The sequence below is a fragment of the Rhinolophus ferrumequinum genome, chromosome 12, assembly GCF_004115265.2.
Source record: "Rhinolophus ferrumequinum isolate MPI-CBG mRhiFer1 chromosome 12, mRhiFer1_v1.p, whole genome shotgun sequence".
NCBI classification, from domain to species: Eukaryota; Metazoa; Chordata; class Mammalia; order Chiroptera; family Rhinolophidae; genus Rhinolophus; species Rhinolophus ferrumequinum.
Window position 1 is genome coordinate 48,646,349 of NC_046295.1, and position 17,899 is coordinate 48,664,247.

Genomic DNA, 17,899 nt, shown 5'->3' on the forward strand with positions numbered 1-17,899 from the left:
TAATCCAGGGACCACAATTTGAGAACCACTGTAGGTCATCATTTTGATGTTGCAGGCAGTTATAGGAAGGATATAATGAAACGAGATCACAAGCTAACGCAGGAGAGCTGTGGAACAACATTTGAGAGAGCACAGCCTGCGGGACTTCACCCTCTATTTCCCCGAGGTTTTAGGCTCAGTCTAGGGAACAGCAGCCTACCCTGACCATCTATTAAAATTGTTTCTTTCCAATTCATATCTTTAGCTGTCTTTTCTTTTCCCCTTGCATGTACTAACATACTCTGTAATTTACATGCCTTTATTTTTTATTGTCTGTTTCCTTCCACTAGAATGTAAGCTCCATGAGGCAGGCAAATTTGTTTTGCTCACTCATATATCCCAAGTGCCTCGCACCGTGCCTAGCACATAGGAAGCACTCAGTAAGTTTTTGCTGAATGAGTGAAATAGCTGCAGTCAAACTTTCTTTTAGGCTTTTCTTCTCCCATTTCTTGAGGCGTATCTCAGTTAATGATATACTTACTAATCAGTCCACAGTGCGTCACAACTATCTGTTTTCATGGCTAATACGCCACAAGTACCAGACCATCAGGATTTCCGTATTACTTTTCATTATGTACTTGCCAAAACTTTGGGCATTGTAGAGTGTAATGTGCCAGATTGTTGGACTTGCAAGGTATAAGGAAAATGAAAAAAGCTAAAACTTACATTTGCTAATAATTCTTCCAAGCATGACTTTCTAAACGTTAAGTAGTTAGAGAAAATTATTTACGGAAGGAGAAGTGCAATCCATTATAGATCAGTTGATCTCTTTGGTTCATTAGTTTCTGGTGCGCAGCCTTGTGGAAGGAAACACCGCCACCATCTTTCGTTTTCTCTTCCACAGTGCATGTAAAATAATTCCAGTGACAAGTACATGGAAGAATGGTTGAGTTAAAGGAAGGTTATTTAGTTGAAGTAGAAGTGTTAGCAAGTAGGAAAGACTTAAAAATATAGGATATTGTAGTTACTTAAGTATCATAATTTTATGCCATTGTGGGAATCTGGGTAAGCTAGTTCAGAAACAATTTTTTTATTTGCAGATTTGGTCTTTTTGAAGCCATGTCTGCCATTGAAATGATGGATCCCAAGATGGATGCTGGCATGATTGGAAACCAAGTTAATCGCAAAGTTCTCAATTTTGAACAAGCTATCAAGGTAGTCACCATTGTGCTTTTGGTGTTATATTTTATTGTTTGTTATTTATATGTTAAAACATTCTGATTAATAATGGAAATCAAACTTAGTATATTAACTTAAAGTATAATTTTCTAAAAGTATCTGAGGTATATAAACAAGAGTTAGTTATAACCTTTAGTTATCTCTTTCTGTTGAAATCTGAAAATGTATAAGATCTTCATTAAAAGCTTGCTCTAAATTTGTGTGTGTGTGTGTGTGTATACACTTTTAAAATTGATTTTTGAAAGCATTTGAGTATATATTCAAGTACCAGGGTAATTGGCTTAGGGACTAAATTTCATGTATTAATATGTTAAGTAAAATGCTTGTGGTAGTAAATTTGAAGTTTACTCATTGAGAATTGATTGAGAAATTCATTCATAGTTGCCAGAGTTTAATTTTACATATTTTATGAAGAAAGATTTGCTAAGTAAATGGATACTGTAAACAAAATTTACAGGTAGTGTAGTTAACTAACTTAAGGGAAATGTTTTTAAAAATGCTTATTTTATTTGCAAGGTTTGATATTTATTCTTGAAACTACTTTGAACTGTACTTATAAAATACTTGTTGGTTTGACTTTTCATTTCTTTATAAAAGTCTTTATTCTGTTTCAAATGAGAACGGGTTTGATTTTTCTTATTGAAGGCCTATTTAAGATACACTATTTTTAAGAATACATAGTTAATTTGGTGTCTTAGTTTTATCAGCTGATAATATAGAGTTTTCTTAGAATTGCTATTTTTAAATACTTAATTTTTGAAAGCCAAAATGCGACTGTATAGCTAGGTTTGCTATAGCATTTGCAAAATGCCACTATACATAAATTTTAAAAAACTTCTGCTTATATGTCATATTTCCCCTCCTTTTTAGGATGGCACCATTAAAATTAAAGACCTCACCTTGCCTGAATTGATAGGGATAATGGATACATGTTTTTGCTGTTTGGTAAGAGTAAAAAATAGCACTATTGGTTAATTTAAAAACTATGACTTACCTGAATCTTTAAAAGTATACACACTAATGTTGAGTCTAGTAAGATGTACATGATTTTAGCAGGACAAGTTTTGCTACAGGAAATAGCATTTTAGAATCTTCTCATCTGGGTGATTTTGGGTTCTCATTTTCTGAGTGAGGGCATATTTTCTTTCCAGCGAAGATAATAATATAGCCATTATTCTGTAGTATCCTTTTTTGCTTTCAAGATACCCAGGGAAACAAATCTGTAATTAGAAAGTTGCATAAAGAAGCATAGAATCGAAACAAAGAGCTTTGGATTAGCTTTGGAGAGATCGTTTTCCTAATCTAGGGTAAATTGTAGTAAAGTAGCCATCTTTTTTGAAAATGACGAAAATTTTTTAGTGCTTTCTGTATGGTGGATAGGTTGTCTTCCCTAGATAGTCTTGGTTAATTGTGGAAAAATTCTCGTTTGTACTGCCTTTTTTATTTTTTGCCTACTTTCTGACTATCCCTTTCTTTTTAAACTTTTAAATCATTGTCCTTAGAAATATGTAAAATTTATTCGTTTGGTTATTTAGTAAGTATTGATTGCCAGTGTGTGTAAATTGCTTTGTTAGGTGTTTTACATGTATATTTTTCACTTAGGTCTTATATCAGCTCTATTCGATATATGGTATCATTTTATTTGCCTCTGATTACATTGCTAGGAAGGAGCATAGCCAGAATCCTAATCCTGATACTTCTTCCTCCAAAGCTGTCTCTCCCTCAAAGATATCTTTATTACCCTTAGCAGTTTACAGTCCTAGTGGAATAGGACAAATGGATGCAAGTGGGATAGTTTTTGGTAAAGTTGAATAACTATTGTATGAGACTCTTGGGACTGTATCTGAGAATTTAGCCTTTAATAGGCAGATAGTCTTCTGGAAAGTCTTCTGCACACTGGTAATACAAAATACATAACCTTAATTACAGTAATTTTCATGTACATTTCTCATTTTGTAATGTAATACCATGTATCTTGCTCTATTGCAGAATTCTTGAACTTAGTGTAAAATATAATTATATAAACTTGGGCAAAATTATTTACATTCTCTGACTGTTTCTTTATATGTAAAAGGAGAAAAATACTACCCTCTTCAAAGTGTGAGGAAGAATGATATGGGATATTTGAAAATACCTAGCATAGCACTTGGGAAATAGTTACTCAATTTTGGCTGCTATAGGTATTCCCAGCTTTTAGTACATGGTACTTGGCCCATTGTAGCTACTCAATAAAATAGTGTTGAATGATTATTTTTGTAGTTTAGAAAGATTCCTCTGGTTGCGGTATTGAATTAGAGATGGGAGGCAGTAAAACCATTATATAGATTCTTGCAGTCACCTATGTGGGATATGATGCTCTTGACTGGGTTAGTGGTAGTGAGGATGAAAAAGGATTGAATGAGTGACTAGGGACCTAATTAGCTCTAAAATTGTACATTCCCTAGTTTGTGGATTTTCATTGACTAATGTGAAATTGATTGTTTTTGAATGCTATATAAGGAGGCACTCTAATTTCGTTAGTCTCCAAATATATTGCAAGCTGAATTATACATAAGAATGCTTCCATATTTGTATCTTTCAGCTAATCATATTTATGATATACGATTCTTGAAAGACTTTAGTCAATGAAAGTGAATTCTAATGTTTTGTCTTTCCTGACCTTCCCTTTAATCACCTTTTAAATCTTGTGATTGCTATTATATTTATTTGGGTTTGTGGCACTTTGGTCTTTGATTGTTAAATCAACTTAGACTGCAGACTCTGTGTCACTTTAAACATACACCTTTTTTCATTTCTTTTATAGATAACATGGTTAGAAGGCCACTCCTTGGCACAGACAGTATTTACGTGCCTTTACATTCATAATCCAGACTTTATAGAAGATCCTGCCATGAAAGCTTTTGCTCTAGGAATCTTGAAAATCTGTGACATTGCAAGGGAAAAAGTAAATAAAGCTGCTGTTTTTGAAGAGGTAAGATTTTGTAGTGTAAGAATTCTTGAAGCTCATTGACTACCTTATTCACTGTGATGTATTTAAATGACCATATGATACATATTTTTGTAACATGTATAGTTAAAAACAGTTTTTTAAGCTGATGCTATTGCTGTTTTCAAATATGTTAGCTAAAGTTCTCTCCAAGGAAGGATTTGTATCTTAGTGTATGGTCTTTCTATCTGTACCATTCATTGAGTATCCACTATGTGCAGACTTTGTTCTGGACATTGTGAGGATTCACAGAGAAAATTGAAGCGCCGGCCTCTGCCCACCAGTCTCTTATAAATTATAACACAGAAGTGCTTTCCTTTCAGTCTTTGGATAAGAGGGAGCTAAGGGGAACAAGGGTATGAGGAATATTTTAGGGTATAAACATTTTCCTCCTGTTAGTACTTAAGCACCTGACCCTGAGGAAGTGTTCTGAGTTTTAGACATAGAAATATTTTTTTTCTCCTTATAGAAAATAAGGTTTCAGATACTGATAATTTTAATGGGAAAGGTGATAGAATTTGAGATTATTGATAAGTGATTATTTAATTCTTCCCTTGGCTGAAACTGGCACATTTGTTTTTAACGTTGTTGATCCAAAATAAATCTTAGGCTCCTATGATGGTCCAGTGTATAGTATGCAAAGCTCTTCTACGTTAAGGTTATGTATGTGAGGGTAATTAAATATATACCTAACATGGTTGTCCACATTCAAATGCATGGCTTGTGAGTTGTTTATGACATACTGTCTACTTTTTATATGCTCATTAGTTATTTAGCTACATATTTGAATTGATATGGGTGTCATTATGGAAAATTCAATCTATTGGGTGGAATTTTTAAAAAGATTAAATTAAGTGAAAGGAGAAATCCAAATTATTTTAAATACCTACATTCTCAAAGTACCAAAGGGTATCAGACATCAGTGGGGCAGAGAAAGGATTCATTTAACAAAAAGTACTGGAACAATTGATTAGCACCCTTGAAAATTAACTTATCTTCCTTAGTCCCTTTGAGCTTCTGTAACAGAATACCATACACTAGTTGGCTTATAAGCAACAGAAATTTATTGCTCACTGTTCTGGAGGCCAAGTCGTCCAAGATCAAGGCACTGGTGCTTCGGTGTCTGGTGAGGGCCTGCTTCCTGGTTCATAGCCAGCCATCTTTGCATTATGTCCACACGTGGCAGAAAAGGAGAGGGAACTCTCTGGGGTCCCTCTTCTAAGATTTTAAGGACACTAATCCCATTCATGAGGTCTCTGCCCTCACTTCCCAAAGGCCTCACACCCAAATACTGTCACATTTGGCTTTGGGACTTAACATACGAATTTTGGGGGATACAAACATTGTTTATAACATCAAAATAAATTGCAAATAGATGAAATATTTTAAGTTTAAAAGTTTTTATATATATATACACATATATATACGTATATATATGTGTATATATATATATATATACATATATATATGATAGGTCACAGAAAATAAAATGGTCTTTAAACATAAGAAAAGATGCTTAAACTTACTTAAGAGAAATGTAGATTGAAAGTGTGAGATACCATTTTTTACCCATTATTGGCAAAGATTAGAAATTTTATATAATACATCATGTCGATGAGATGGGAAAACAGGTACTCTCATGCTGTGTGTGTATGATATTAATAGTCATTGTTTCCCTCTAAACTTTTCAGATTTTTCAGATAAGTTTGCCTCAATTTTATAATTAGGAAAAAAATTGATTATGTACTACTAACAGTCTTTAAGAGATCTGGTAATGAATAAATAAGAATAACTTATAATAAATCATTTCTTTGAAATGGATGCTTCTGAAGTTCCTAAGTGATGGTGTGTTTCAATCTCAGATATGTGTCTGCTTTGTTTTAACTCCTGAACTGGATACATTTTCAGCTGCCTGAAGATGTTTCTTTCTTAATATCTTGCTCACATATACAAAATGGAAACCACAATTCCCCCATCAAACCACTTTTCCTCTTTCATTCTGTATCTTGCAAAATAGTATCTAGCATGTTATGTTTGAATACTTTTTTTTAAACCTCCTACAGCCAGCATCTTTTACTTCTACCTTGCAAATATCTTGAATCTGGGCACTGTTTTTTCCTTCTCTCACATTGTTCCTGCTTTGGTTCATGCCTTTGTCAGCTTTAGGTTTAGGCAGAACTTTTCTTTCTAGCCCAGTGTTTCCCTCAAGTCCCTTTTCCATTTGCCCACCAGTTAGTTACCTTCTTAACAATGAGTAGTCTGGTTCCATTCAGTTTTGAAAATTTGAAAATTTTGAAATTTGAAAATCTGAAAAATTTCCCTGGGGTATGTTTTAATAAAACTAATAATACTGGTACATAGTATAAAAATTTAAATAGCCCACAAGACTTACAATGAAAAATGGTAGTTCCCTGCTCTTTCTTTATCCATTCCATAATAATATTGAATTCTTTTAGCTTTTTCCTACTATATACTTCCATATTTCTGGATAGTAGGCTTATATTCTAATTTCTAGATTTAAGGATTTAACAGTTTTTAGGTATGGTATATCAGCACATTTTTAGCATTTATACATTACGTCTTTGCCTACCCCAAATAGTAGTTCAATTTTAGGTTAAATCATTCATTGCTGACATTATTGTGATTATGTAAATGTTAATGACAGATGAGCCAGAGTAGTATATGCTTACATTTTATTTCTCACAAATTTTGTTTTTCTCCCCCTGGCATATTATTGTTCAGTATATTATACTGTGGTTATATCAGAGGAAATCACACTGAATTGTTTAGAAGTAAAAGGGCCATCATAGTCAGCAACCTATTCTCAACTGTTTCAGAAAAAAGTGTAGAGAATTATAATGCAAATGTAGTAAAATGTTGTCATTTGGAGAATATAGGCAAAGGGAATATGGGACTTCTTACTGTTTTTATAATCTGAAAAAAGTTAAAGTACAGTCTCTGGGGATTTAGGCCATCTAAGTTTGTGTCCTGACTGTCACTTACTAGTTTTCTCTACTTTTGGGGAATTTAACCTTTCCATACCTTAGTTTGCTTATTTATAAAACGTACTTTAATAATAGTACCCACCTCAGCATTCTTGTGAGGGTTAACGAAGTTAATATAAGTAAAATATTTAAAACAGTGCTTGGCACATAACAAACACTTAATAAATGTTAGCTATTGTTAGTAGTAGTAGTAGATATACAATAAGTTACAATCCACTTACTAATGGACATTTCAATTTTTTCAAGTCTTAATCTTGAATTGTCTATGTGCGTGTTTTACCCTTACTTGTACCCTTACTATGTTACCCAGTATCTAGTCTGTAGTAGGTACTGACATTTTGGTTGAGTGAATCAAAACATTTCAGGAGTCCCTGAAATCTTTATGCAAAGTGTTTTATCTGTGAAATGAATTTTTAGAGCAATAACATATTACTATTGTTATAACGCAATTGTTTTAGAAGGGGTTGAAAAAAATTACTTTATTAGAATATTACATTACTAGTACAGTCAAGATTACTGCTTGGTGGAATCACATTCAACACTGGTATTGGGTGTTCTGTTACAATGACGATTGTAAATAATTTTACTCTTCTAAATTTCCTTGCAGGGCTGCATTGTTTAAATGCTATGTTTTATAGAACTCTAAATATCCCTGATAACATTCTGCAGTTATATCTTGGCAGTATTGTAAAAACATTGTAAAGTAACAGTAAAGAACATGGGCTTTACCTGTCAAGACGTCTTCTCTCACTGGATAATAGGCTCTATAATGACAGTGATTATATTTTACCATTGTATCCCTGGTTATCTAGCTAGTCACCATAGGGTGCTCAGAAAATGATTTAGGAATGAGTGAATAAATGAAGAAATATTTTTTCCTACTAATCTGTTCACCTCCAAAATCTTGATTTCAAGCATATTTCCCTTTGATCACTACTTATTTATTGCTTATTTACTCTGATCCCCCTACTCCCACTAGCCTTCAGTTCCACAGAGACCTCTAGTTTACGGATGCTGCTGCTTTAATATTTCTGTTACTTTCCTTGTGTCCTCATTTCCCTGATCCAGTGCTGAAATCATTCTTTTTCAAACACTCTTAACTCCCTTGCCTTTCTCATCTCATCATAATGTGTTACTTATCTGGCAAAACCCCAACCATTTGCCCACTTGCTGCTTGCACCCAAACAGCAGGCTGCTAGGGAAAACCTACATCTGCGTGTCTGTGTTTAATTTTGGGACTGCAAATCTCAGATGGGCACTCAATGCTAGTGAGTCCTATAACACTTCTGTAGTGAATTCTCTGTTCCAGTCTCTAAGGTGACTTTTCCACAGCTTTTACTTCTCAAACCTTCAATGCGAACCCTTCTGTCAGCTTTCTTTGTACCTTAATGAAATGTTAGATGGAATCAGATGTTATTAGAAATACCCCATCTTCGCACTATCACAAGTGCTAACCCATGTTAGTACCCACGTACTCTGCCTTCTGTCTTGTTACAATGAAAGTATCCCTGTGACAGTCTAAGCTCAGCCTCTCTACTTGTGTTCTAGATTCTGTTCCCTCTTGCCTACTGTGGTTATTAATCCTTTCTTTGTATTCCATTACTAGTGTTTCCTTCATGGCTAGGTTATTTTTATTGGCATATAAACATGCATTAATATCATTCAATTTAAAATGAAACACACGTTCCCTTAATCGCATGGCTCCTTATATGTACAACCTCATCTCTGCTACCCTCTACAAAGATGAGTTGTTAAATAATGTTTACTTATTTTGCTTTCCCTTTTTAGTCTCTTCTCACCCACTTGGATATTTTCCAATTGGACATTCTTTTCTATCACTGCACAGAAACTGGTCTTAACAAGGCCCCTAATGATATCCATCTTGCTAAATCCATTGTTCTCACCCTTTCCTCTCTAACCTGTCAGCATCACTTATCCCAGGTGACCACTCTCTGACATACTTTCTTCTCCTCATCTTCCTGATAACAGCAGTCTCTTGGACTGTTTTCTTCCTTACTGGTTAGTCCTTTCCTGTGCTTGTTTCTCTAGATGCTGAAGTAGTCCTGGGCTTTCTCTCTTTATACCTTCTTTAGTTGATTTCTTCTAGTTCTGTGTCTTTTAATACCAAATATACTCTGATGAAGCCCAAATTTATATTTGTAGTTGTTATTTCTCCCCTGACTTCCAGACAAGTACCTTCCTGAAATCTTCATTCAGATGACCAGAGAAATTGCAATTTTAATATCAAAATTGTACTCCGTTTCTGCCTTTAATCTTGCTCCTCCCAAAGTCTGCCTGATCTCAGTAAATGGTACCATCATTTACCAGTTGCTGAGACCAAAAACCGAAAAATGATCCTTGATTGTACAATTTACCTCATACCCCCGTATTCAGTTCATCGTGTTGGCTTTACTTTTTAAATATCCTGATTTCAGCAGCTTCTCACTTTCAGTTATAATCTTAATGCCAATCTCCATCAGCTCCTGCTTGGACTATTGGATAGTGTCCAGTGTCAGGTTTCACTTTGAATTTTGTCTTTCTTAAGTCCACAGTTTCAAGAGTGATATTTTAATGGTAGTATCTGTTCACCTAACTCCTCTGCTTCAGTCCTCCAATGATTTAGATGAAGTTCTTGTTGCTGAGGCTTGTGTTTATTACACAGACCTGTGATAGTCTCCCTGTTAAATGCTTTCCCTTAGACTCCTCTTGGCAAACTAACACTTCACAGATAGGGCTTATAGGTGTTTTTTTTGTTTGTCTTCACAGTATTGGCCTAGTTAATTTTTAAAAAATTGGTAACATTTAAAAATTGGAAGAATTTACATTAAATTAGGCTTTTGTTGTAAAAGATTAGGAGACCTTACCACACTAGCCCTGCATTCATTTGTGTCCGAAATAGGGTTAGTGGTAGCTGACTTCTTTAGATGAAGTGTACGTCCTCCCGTTTGCCACAGTCTCTGCCATTCCCCGTGGTGTATTGTAACCAGCCTGATGTACTTGGGAAGGTTACGAGCTATTTACATTTATGGCCTCTGCCCTACGATAAATCATCATTCATTCAACAAATATATTTTGAACAGTACTCTGCCAAGCACTGTTCTGAGCCCTAGAGATAAAGTAGTGAACACAGCAAAGCCCTGACCTCATGGATTATACATTGTTTGGGACAACTAGTCAGTGTGTAAATAAACAAATACATACATCATGTCAGATGGTGATAAGTTCTATGAGAAAAGTAAAGCATGGGAAGGGGATAGAAAGTGGTGGAGGGTGCTACTTTAGAGAGAATGCACAGGGAGAACCTCTATATAAGGAATTGACATTGGAACAGAGGCTGGAATATAGTGGGGATGGAGCTTTGTAAGTCTTTTGAAGAAAATCGTGTTGGGAAGAGGGTGAGCAAGTGCAAAAGTCCTGAGAAGAGAATGTGTTGGATGTGTCTGATGGACACCAGAAGCCCGTGTGACTGCAGTGCATTGAACACGCAGGAGTGGTGGGTAGGAAATGAGGTTGGAGGGGGAGACTGCAGTCACGTGCAGAAGGGCCTTAGAGGCCGGGAGGGGATTTTGGCTTTTCCTGTGAGGAAGGAAACTAGGTTTGGAGTAGGAAGTGATCCGAAATGACTTATTTTAAAAGAATCCTTTTGCCTTCTGCAAGTGTGGAAGGTAGGGTATCTTTCTGGAGACAGTTATAGAAGTGAGAGATGGTGATGACTCGAACTAGAGACAGCCGTGAAAGGAATGAGATGTGGTTAGATTAGAAATTGAAGGTAGAACTTAGAGTTTTTTGATAGATTTGACATGGGCTGTGGGAAAATGAGAGGACTTAAAATGCAAGTTCTCATCTTGAGTGACTGGGTAGATGGAGGTGCCATTTATCAATATGGTAAACACTGGAAGAGTTCCTTTTAAGACGTGTAAAATTTGAGAATCCTGTTTGATGTTCAAGTAGACATAGAGTGTAAACTTCACCTAGAGATTAGCTTGTAGCCGTATAACACAACCTGAGATTTTATAAGGCCCAGGCCTGTGAGTCATAATACCGCTGAGTTCTTTGAGACCAGGAACATAATATTTGTTTGTTTGTTTGTTTGTTTTTCTTTCTGTTCGTAAGATACTAGCACCTGACATGAATTGCATGGTCACTGATGTTTTTGTTGAGAATTCAGAAAGTTTGCTGTAGTTCTGGACACTGCTACAAATACCTATTATTCTATTAGGCTTTTATATACATTTTTATAAGAATTGTAATATGACAGAAACACTCCTTTAATAATAAAGCTGACCTCTCAAATCAGCCAGATGATACTAAATTCATAGTCTTCAAAGTGAGTCAGCAAGCCACTTAATTCGTTAATGTCTCAGCAGTGTTTAAATGATTTGGGGGCGAGGGGAAGTAGTGGGAACCTGTGTGTGAATAGTTTTTCTTTAGAATGAGGCTGAAGTGGGAATGTGGTTTTGCTGTCACTTTGAGTAATTCTATTTGAGAAGGCTTAACCTTTGTGTCTTAACTGTGTAAATAGGCATTTAATAATTTGGAAGTAAGAGTCTTGTTTAAATCTTGACTCTTATCAACTGTAATTAGTATATATTTACTGTTTGCCTGTGAATGTGAGAATACTTTGTAAGTGGGAGTTATTATCATGTGATATTATCATAAGCATTAGCCTTATTTTGCAAATGAACATATTAAATGCAAGTGTATTTAAATCACCTAAGGAAAAGCAATTGAAATTAAGGACACAGAGAGCATTAGAATATGGTATTTTAAGGGTACACCAATAAGGAAAGCTTGAATGTTTGATAGCACTATTTAGACAAGCAGGGTGATATTCCATTCCTGTTTTCTTGTTAGCAAATAGTGAATTTGTAAGAGAAATACAATGAAAGGTTTTGCTACTACTCAAGGGCCTAATTATTCCTTTTCTGTATAGGAAGATTTTCAGTCAATGACTTATGGATTTAAAATGGCTAACAGTGTGACAGATCTTCGAGTTACAGGTAAAACCAGTTATAAAGATAATTCACAAGTTTAATGTTTGGATTTGTTTCCTTTTTAACTTCATTGTCTCTCTTTCTAGGCATGCTAAAAGATGTGGAGGATGACATGCAAAGAAGAGTAAAGGTATATATATTTTTTTCTCTTTTCTTTGTATAGGATTTTTGTTTTCTTCTAAATGTCAGATTAACTGCCCTGGAATTTTATCATAGCCAACCATCTCGTACTGATGTATTAACAAGATGCTTTGCATTTTAGTGTAGAAACAGATCAGTATTTATTATGTGATGTTATTTTTATGATGTGATTTTGTAAAAGTTACTATTTTTTTCTAACAGGGCTAGTTTTGATAGCATCAAGAATTTCAATGAATATATCCCTTTAAAAATAGAAGTACTGTGTTCCATGTGCTTTTAATTATGTTATTTCACCAGTTTGCTTTTGCTGTTTTTAATACCTTATTCTTGTGTGTGATCTTTATAACTTATATAAAAATGAACTTTCTGTGTATATTATAATAGAAAAATAAATAGTAAATACCGCTTTTCCCCCATTCTCAAATATTTTTCTTAAAAAAGCTTCTTAGATATATTCAAAAATTAATTTTGTGCTTTACCTTGTATATTTATAATTTAATGCTTGTACAGGTTTGTGTTTGTTTTAATTCACCTTTTTTAAAATTTTAGAGTACTCGAAGTCGACAAGGAGAAGAAAGAGATCCAGAAGTTGAACTAGAAGTAATTGAACTTATTTTCTGGTAGATAATATCAGAGAAGTCTACCTCTTAATGTTGTAGTTTTATGAACTGCGTAATAATTTATGGAAGCCCTTTTTAAGGTATTTCTTTAAAAATTGGACATTGCAAGGGATTGTATTTCTCTTGTATTTATTTTGATAGAATGATAAAACAGCTCTTTCAAATACATGATTTCAAAGCTGAATCTTCAATATTCCTGTGAGGTAGGAAGAAAAAATGACTTTTACACATGATACATCAAAGCTTGCCAAAACTCAAGAATTTACAAAGTATCGAAACTTGCCAAACCTTTGTTGAGATCCTAAATTTTGTGACTATTTAAAGTACCTTTTTAATCTTTTTTAAACAAATGCTAATTAAATCAGTTTTTGAGATAATAGTGTAACTTTTGTCTTAGGGGAAAATCAGTCCTGTTGATATAGAAACTTTACTTTGTATTTCTATTTTAATAGAATAGGCTTTGTTATGTTTTCTGTAGCTCATTTTCAGGCACTTAAAAGACTATAAGTGAAGATGTTTGTAATGTAGTAAGTTATTAACACTTAGATTTAGGATTTAAAATACCATATTTAAAAATGAAATTCCTTTGACAAACTGCATCTTTTAACTTCCAGTTCTTTCTTATTTTTTAGCACCAACAGTGTTTAGCAGTATTCAGCAGAGTGAAATTTACTCGAGTATTACTGACAGTGCTTATAGCCTTTACTAAGAAAGAGGTAAGGGCATTTACTATAATCTGCCTATTTTAGTGGGTTTATTTTTTGGTTGGGGGGAATGGAATGCTTTATTGAAATAGTTCTGAGACTTTCCGTTGAAATGCCCGATTGCATATAGACAGCACTCAGCGTTTGGTGTGTTTACATCAGAGTAGCCCTGATGATTTTCTCAAAATCCTGTGAATTTTATATTCTCCATTACATGTGCATGTCTGTTCTTGATTTAAAAATATTTTATATTATTAGTAGACTAATTTGTGAATAGTAAGTGGTGAGTAAAGATCCAGTCTTTACCACTGATCTTACTTTTGTAATACTCCTTTTTTTTTTTTTTTTTGTATTTTACCTTGATGAATGACATAGTAAAAATGCTGAAATTTTCCAGTTGGCTGCATCTCTCTCTTTTTTTGAAAACAACAAAAGATTAACAGAATAAACCAGAAATGTTTCCTATTGTTTTTTAATGGCTCCTACAAAATGTAGGTATAGGTAAAAAAATAATTTCTATCCTAACAGGATGTGAGCATCCTGTATTTTAAGTGGATAGTTTGTGAAAACCAATGTCATTACAACAAGCATTTAATTTCATTATTGTTTATAGGGTTTTCCTATTTAATGTATATCTTTCAGTGAAAGAATATATAAGAATGTTTTTGGTGATTTGTTTGCTAGACCAGTGCTGTTGCAGAAGCTCAAAAATTGATGGTTCAAGCATCAGATCTTCTTTCTGCCATTCATAATTCTTTGCATCATGGCATCCAGGCCCAGAATGATACTACGAAAGGAGGTAATTATCTGTTTTGCTCCTACTCTTTTTTTTTTTTTTTTTTTCCATTTTTTCCCATTGAGTGTGTAGTGTTTGGTTTGTTCTCAAATTTCATTTAATTCAGTCTGTCTGGACTTTGGAATGTTTTGCTCGGTAGACTTACATGGGGTATTTATGCTTCCTTCTTTTAATCTTTTTTTAGAACAAAACGGTACTATAGAACATGGCCGTCTCCTGTATCTTACTTTTTTGGGTCTGAATATTTACCTAGTCTGGTGATCATGCTGTGATGTCGGCATTACATTCTTTTTTAATAACCTGCCCTTTACTCCTTTGAGAGACCATCGCCTCCATCACACAGTCTTCCCTGACTCTATCAGGCAGGCCTGAGTATTCCCTCTGTGGCCTCATTGCAATCATACACACCTCGGTTACATTTTTTAGTACATGATATTGTAGTTGTTTACCTACTTGTCTTTCCATGAAATTTTTACCCATTTAGGCCATGGAACTGTCTTATTTGTATCTCTCTATGGTACTTGGTGCAGTTGTTGACAGTAGATCTTATTTATCAACTATGCCTTAAAATAAAAGGAATAGTGTACTTTTGTTGTAAAATTTGCAACTGTGTTAACATTTTAGATAATGTGTAGCGATTTTGATTACCCTTAAAACTTATTAAAATGAGAAGATATTTATATTCTTTAAATTAGTTTTTCCCAGTTGTTGGTCCTGTGACCAGGAAGGCCAGTTTTGAGATTAACACTGCTTTCCTTTTCCATCCCACCCCCTCTTCTTAGGGACAGCGGTTGTTGGTTCACCTTCCCACGAATTTTTTTCTTACTCAAACGTCAGTTAGTAGAACAGTGCAAAGGTAATTTAGTTTAGGAAATTACTATTATCATAATCTTTATGTACCTAATCATTATATTGAGTTTATTAATTCATTGACTTTTTCATTTTCCCCAGGAGGGGAAAAGACGTAGATGAGATGACTATCTAGGTGACATTCTGTAACTGTTGAAAGGTTATTAATGCATAGCACACTGTCTAGTACATGTTTATAGAGAAGTGTAACATAATCTGCAACTCTCCAATACTTCAAATACGAGTGCAAGAGTACTTTTGTGGAAACCACCGTGTAATTCATTACTTCATTATTTGTTGGGTTATGTATCAAGAAGGTATTAATAATACAAAACGAGAGTCTTCCATATGACTGGATTCTAATACTCCTCTTTGCCGTATCCTAAATACTATGGACTGTTCTGGTCTATAACTGAGGATAATAATTGCTATAGGATCATTAGTTGTCCATGTGGTTTGTGGCTTCCCTATATTTCAAACTAATTAGTGCTAAAAAAATATATTGCCTGCGCATATATTTTCCACTATTTCTCTGGTTTTAATGGCCTGCTCACAGGCAAGCTTCAGCAAGATGGTTTGCATAAAGTTGGCTTGAATAAACTTTTTAAAAAATGTAATCTTATGACTAAGCAAGTAAAGTTTTAAATTTATCTGTTTACTACCTTTAGCTGGCTTAATTTAATTTTGTAATTATCCTTTAAGCATAAAGCTAAACAGTTCTATAATAAAAAAGTTAATGTCTTCCCAATAATATCTATTCTAAGAAGAATGATAATAAAGCAATAATGTAGATTCGTTTTCATCTCAGATTACTTACTTTGCTCTCTTAATATCTTGTCTGATCTCTATCCAAGTTTGATTCAGGAAAACATTGAGCACAACACATACTAGGTAGAAAGTAATGGTAATTATTGTCTTTTCTGAGCTCATTTAGTAAGAGCTCTTGAGGTTATTGTATATAAGACAGTCTGAGATAAATTGTATGGTAGAGATATATGTAGTATAATGGGAAAATGTTAGGGCAATATATTCTGCAAGGGGATCGGGTATGGTAAAGCTTCTTAAAACTTTTCATTTTATGTTGCCATGAAACGAAACACAAACTTCTGCCTGGCTTTTAGTACTTCTCCTGCTCAATTCTATTCTACATCATGAATAACTGCTTACTGTATCTCAGTTCATAAGTACTTTTCTAGTCAGGCAAGTTACTATATGTCTTGTATAGGATGGATACAAAGTCCTTATGCATGAGCTTCATCAATAGATGAGATTTAAATATAGCTACTAGGAACCACTTTAACCATGAACAAGGACTATGTCCACAAAAATATAGAGGAAAAATTTAAATGTATGTGGAGAACGGAGAGATGCATATAGATAACTTCAAACTTTGTGTGTAGGGACTTTGTCCCTACTCTATTTATATGCATCTATTTTTACTTTTTGAATTTGGACAAGTTATAACTTGGAATATTGCCACTCCCTAAGGAAAAAAAAAAGGAGCCATATTATCTGTCCTCTAGGCCTTCGATATGCTTGGAATACTTTGTCCTGACTAATATTTTGTCCTTTGACTAACTTCTCATCATTTAGATCTTCCCTTAGACTTCACTTCTAGGAAGTCTTTCTTCTAATTTCTCTGTGGGTTAGATACTCCTGTTACTTCCTAAGTTTATCCATAATGAATTATACTTGCTTATTATGTTTGTCTGGATCAGTGTTTGTCAGCTGTGGCCTTCCAGAGACATTTGGTAATGTCTGACTCTGTTTTCGGTTTTCACAATTAGGGGAATGCTACTGGCATCTGGTGGGTAGAGGTCAGGAATACTGCTAAACACTTAGTAGTATCCAGGAGAGCTGACTTAGTTTTAGAAGTTAATATTGTTTTATAGTGCACTTTTTAGTTTGTATAAAAGTAAATGTAATACAGAATATATTGTATTTATTATTCATTTCCCATTCATATTTACTTCTTTCCATGGTAATACAGATTTTCATGAGTGGTTGGTATCTACTTATAGTATCTTCTCCTTATAGTTTAAAGCCTAAAAATATGTGTATTAAGAATAAAAGAATATTCCTCGGTAATAGTTTCAGATGTATATTAGAATGCTTTAAGGAAAAATAAGGGTAATGTACTACTTAAGTGTCTGGATCTGTTCATTTATCAATTTAGCCCCAAATGTATTCATGTTGGTGTGGTAAAGAAGCTTCTTACAATGTTGTCACTACTACTGTGCCTTAATTCTAAATTAAGTGTTATAAATCAGACTGTTTTATTATACTGGTTGTAGTCTTTCATTTTATTTTGAGCATGCGTATCTTGTTATTCAGCGAACATATCCAGTGCCTGTTATAAGCCAGGCATTTAGGTGTGAGACAAACCAGATCCTGCTTTCAAAAGATTTCGAGAGAGAAGAACAAATGACGTAATCCTACACAGACAATGCAGTAGTGTATATACAGAGTACTAGGCGAGGACCTAAGGTGAGGGAATTCAAGCAAGCTACATTAAGTCTCTCAGGTTAAGAACAAGGGGGAGGATTTTACAGGTAGAGAGAATAGTTTGTGTGCAAGTAAAGAGGC

The 17,899-nt window shown here is 34.2% G+C and overlaps 1 protein-coding gene across 5 annotated transcripts in view; it reads left to right on the top strand.

Annotated features, from left to right (window-relative positions):
- NAA35 (N-alpha-acetyltransferase 35, NatC auxiliary subunit) overlaps window positions 1-17,899 on the top strand; it is a 57,695-nt gene that overhangs the window by 12,073 nt on the left and 27,723 nt on the right. For all 5 annotated transcript variants that reach the window (XM_033123360.1, XM_033123357.1, XM_033123358.1 and 2 more), the window contains exons 4-11: window positions 1,080-1,194; window positions 2,089-2,163; window positions 4,022-4,189; window positions 12,143-12,209; window positions 12,290-12,333; window positions 12,894-12,944; window positions 13,597-13,680; window positions 14,353-14,467. In XM_033123360.1, coding sequence (XP_032979251.1) covers window positions 1,080-1,194; window positions 2,089-2,163; window positions 4,022-4,189; window positions 12,143-12,209; window positions 12,290-12,333; window positions 12,894-12,944; window positions 13,597-13,680; window positions 14,353-14,467 — 719 coding nt within the window. The remainder of the gene's footprint in view (window positions 1-1,079; window positions 1,195-2,088; window positions 2,164-4,021; window positions 4,190-12,142; window positions 12,210-12,289; window positions 12,334-12,893; window positions 12,945-13,596; window positions 13,681-14,352; window positions 14,468-17,899) is intronic.